The sequence below is a fragment of the Populus euphratica genome, unplaced genomic scaffold (genome assembly GCF_000495115.2).
Source record: "Populus euphratica unplaced genomic scaffold, PopEup_1.0 scaffold427.1, whole genome shotgun sequence".
In the NCBI taxonomy this organism is placed as follows: Eukaryota; Viridiplantae; Streptophyta; class Magnoliopsida; order Malpighiales; family Salicaceae; genus Populus; species Populus euphratica.
This window is the reverse complement of record NW_011500079.1, coordinates 108,397-112,532: the sequence shown is the minus strand read 5'-3', so window position 1 is coordinate 112,532 and position 4,136 is coordinate 108,397. Positions and strand designations below refer to the sequence as shown.

General features: G+C 40.1%; 1 protein-coding gene across 1 annotated transcript; it reads left to right on the top strand.

Moving 5' to 3' along the window:
• The first annotated feature begins 2,014 nt into the window (after window positions 1–2,014).
• On the top strand, window positions 2,015–3,434 carry LOC105108732 (uncharacterized). Its single transcript, XM_011003157.1, has one exon. It carries the CDS (start codon window positions 2,201–2,203, stop codon window positions 3,308–3,310), a length of 1,110 nt encoding a protein of 369 aa, XP_011001459.1. The 5' UTR covers window positions 2,015–2,200; the 3' UTR covers window positions 3,311–3,434.
• The last annotated feature ends 702 nt before the right edge of the window (window positions 3,435–4,136 follow it).

Genomic DNA, 4,136 nt, shown 5'->3' with positions numbered 1-4,136 from the left:
GACGCTCTTTGAATCTACAATCACAGCTCGACCAGATTGAAGAGGGGGTGTTTGACGCAGCACAAGACACGGATGGATCGTGATTTCATTCACGAAGACGAAGATTGTTGATATCGTTCAACAAGACGAAGATTAGACCAAAACTTGACAGGAATTCTGAACGGAATAAGTTTTAGCAAAAAGAATATATCCTCTTCTGTGATTACAGCGAACTAAGTATAGCAATTAGCCATTAAAATCTAGATAACATTAAAATGCATGAATAAAGATAGATTGTCTAGATTCGGTCGATGACCGGATTAACTATATTAATTTTAGCAGGCTTTAATGATTAAATTCAAAGTTTCTGAACACTTCATTAATGATGGCTGGTTTCGGAATGGACTTGATTTGTTTGATGTGGCTGTATCTCTTCATCTTCCCGCAGTTCTTGATTTGGCTGCAACGCTTCATTATCCTGTGGTTCCTTATCAGTGTTGCACCTTTTTTGAACGACCTTCAGAGCACGCACAAACCCAAACACCAACAAAATTGCATGTATGTGTCTTGAAACAGTAAGATGTGACCCAGGCAATTGTGCGGGCTGCTCTCTCCAGTGTTTCGACTTTCGAAATCATCCAGGGCACGATTACTCATCAACATGACATCGTTGTTTTCAAGTACCTGTCAATGTTTAAAATTATTGCTAGCAATGGTCTCTCATTTTCAATTCTCAGATGCCAGTAAACTAGTTATATCTAGTTGAATTGAGGGTTCCGTCTATGTTTTGAGTAAAAGCTGGATGGAATTCAGACACAGCCTTTTGCTTTTAAAGTTGGTGATTTTTGATAGTTTGAGCGAGCTCTGCAGTGCTTAATCTTTCCTTGCATGAGCCGTAAATAACCGTGTTCCATTGACAACCTTGCTTTCTGGTTCAGGTGCCAGATATAATTGACAATGCATGTTATTTTTGAGTTTGACAATGGCTCGCGAGGGATGCTTGACCTTTGCATGTTTGCTTAAGGCAGTAAAAACGAGCGAGAAGTATCTGTTTGTGGTGTAGGAAAGTTAGTCCCCCATGTTAGTGAATGCTGAGCCCGCTTCATCTTTGATTGCATTTGCCATCTCCCTCTTATATAGGCAGTCCCCTCCTTTGCTGCTTTGTATTGCTCGGATGATTCCAATTTAAATGAAACATCCAATTGTACTGTCGTTTTGATTTTAACATCCAATAGTTCCATTTACTGATTTTCCCAGTATGCTGCTCCATTCTTGGGCATGTATGCATGTCCTTTCACACATTTTGTTCAAACCGTGCCTTTGTTCCAGAGAGTATCATGCATTTTGGTACTCGTATGGCAGGGAGAGATACTGTACAGACATTGAAAGCTGAGGATGGTCGAGTTAAGTGAGTTGTCTTCAAGTATATTGGAGTTGGATTGTGTATATTTGCGAATACAGTTAGGCTTCCTTTTAAGTGTGATTCTGCATGAACTTGTTTTCCAGATGCATCATGGATCTAGCTATTTGGAACACCTTAACTTCTTGTCTGCAATTCGAGCAAAAGGTGAAAAAGCTCCTGCAGTGGATTGGCAAGAAGGGTTGATTTCAGTGGCTATTGAGTTGCAGCCCAGCTTTCTATTGAGAAGAGTCAACTTGTTACAAGTCAGGAAGTCATGGATGAACATTAGTTAAGCTATTATGTAAGTCTTGACTTTTCAAAACGATTTAAAATATATAAATTATATTAAATTTTAACCCAAAAAAATTTTAATTTTTTGAGAAAACAGGTTAAACAGCGTACCAAAAGGATTCCTTATCTCTCCTTTACTGTTCTTCTATGTAGCTTCTTCATCGAAGTACAGGAGAAGAAGAAGAAGAGGCATCCTGTGAGAAGACAACAAAAACCTGTCAATCGTGGATATCACTTCGTAATCTCAACATTTTTTTTTCTTTAAACTAATTTTTTTTTACTTTAAATTAAATTTTTTAATATTTTTAAATACAAATCACTTTAAAAAAATCTGTCAAAGTTGTGTGAACTACGACCATAAACAAAAATCCAAACCAAAACCCCTTTGACAAGAAAATCAAACACAGATTATTAAACAAATTCTGAAAAAGAATTCCCCCTACCCAAGTCACGAAACCCTATAAAAATCACCCACATGCAGGTTAGAACGTGCAAGCTAAGCCCAAAGCTCTAAAAAAAAAAAAATCCATGTCATCCTCGTCGTCTATCATAACCCTCCAACTCCTACTCTTTTTCATTGTGGTTCCCATCTCTTCATTAGCAAAAAAGCCACACGTCATCAATTTCCGATCTCCCAACCTCTACCCTGAAGGCCTTGCCTACGACCCATCCGCCCAACACTTCATCGTCGGCTCTCTCCACCACCGCACTCTTCACTCCGTCTCCGACGCCGGCGTTATCGAAACCCTCATCTCCGACCCCTCCCTCCCTCCTAACACCACCATCCTCGGTCTCGCTGTTGATAAACTCAACAACCGCCTCCTAGCTGCCATCCACTCCGACCCTCCCCTCCCTCCATTCAACGCCCTCGCCGCTTACGACCTCCCCTCGCGTCAACGGCTCTTCCTCTCCCTCCTCCCATCTACCCCCTCCGATGACAACCGCCGCCCCGTCGCCAACGCCGTGACCGTCGATTTGGAAGGCAACGCTTACGTCACCAACTCGCTAGGATACCCGGAGGGAAACTTCATATGGAAAGTTAACCCTGAAGGGGAAGCCTCGATTTTCTCGAGATCTCCGCTTTTCACGCAGTTCCCGGTGGACCGCGACGCCCCGTATAGTTTCTGCGGGCTGAATGGGATCGCTTACGTTAGCAAGGGTTATTTGCTGGTGGTGCAATCAAACACGGGCAAGTTGTTCAAAGTCGATGCTCACGACGGGACGGCACAGAATGTTTTGTTGGGCGAGGATTTGCCGGTGGCTGATGGGATTGCGATAAGGGGAGACGGTGTCGTTTTGGTTGTGTCGCATGAGAAGCTGTGTTTTTTGAAGAGTGACGACAGCTGGGGAGAGGGAGTGGTTTATGATAAAACTGACCTTGATGTGGAGAAGTTTGCTACATCAGTTGTAGTGGGAAGAGAGGATAGGGCGTACGTGTTGTATGGGAGTGTGTTGGAAGGTATAACGGGGAATGGAGGGAGGGAATGGTTTGGCATAGAGGAGGTGAGATCTGAGAAGGAGAATGAAGATGAGAAAATGTGGGTGTATGTGTTAATAGGGTTAGGTTTGGCATATTTTTTAATTTGGAGGTTTCAAATGAAGCAGCTCGTCAAAAACATGGATAAGAAGACCAATTGATCTTGGTTTTGTGGTAGTTTGTTTCTTTGCGCTGCTCGGTGCTGGAATGAGAATTCATGAGCTTCTCTGTTGTTCACGCTTGTCATTTCAATAAAACCCTATTTTACATTGCCGTCGGTCAAAATTCATGGCATCTCTTCCTCTTCTTCTTCCTTCCATCTAACTTTGAGATGCCAGAAAACATCGACTCTCAATTCCAATAATAATTAAATAAGTAATTGAATGTACCTTGAAAGTTACCCCATTACACAGTGACTTTGAGCTTCACGTGAAATTCAAAGTTATAACTTGTAAAAAATCTCCCCAAGTAGGAAATCCCCTCACTACAATCGAAGGCAAACGATACAGGAAGGAGCTTTATTATTCTTTTACAATTGAGAGAGACAATCTCTGCCGTTAAACAAAGGGCTGTCTCTGTCTGTGGTGTCAGTTATTCATGGAGGGACTGTGAGCCGGCAGAGAAGAGAGTATGATAGTGCCCCGTTTGTCTCTGCTTCGAGGAGAAGTGGGAGAGAATTTCTGAACTTTCTGTTATACCTTTCTGTAATGTAATAAGAAACTGTTTGTAGCTGAATTTATTTTTTTTAAAAGTAAATTTTAGAGAAATGATTTTTTTTTTATGTTTAATAATTTAATAAAATATAAATTAGAAAATATGTTTTAGTATTTGGTTATGTTATGTAAAATAAGCTAAAAATAATTTATTAATATTTTATTTTTTTCAAGTTTATTAAAATAATAAGGAATAAATCTTACAAATTAAATAGTTGAATAAGAATAAAATTAAAAAATATATAATTTCATAAATTATCTTAAATAAAATAAA

What these genes read in the sequence shown, in the direction of transcription:
- LOC105108732 (XM_011003157.1), top strand. Translation starts at nt 2,201, where the DNA reads ATGTCATCCTCGTCGTCTATCATAACCCTCCAACTCCTACTCTTTTTC.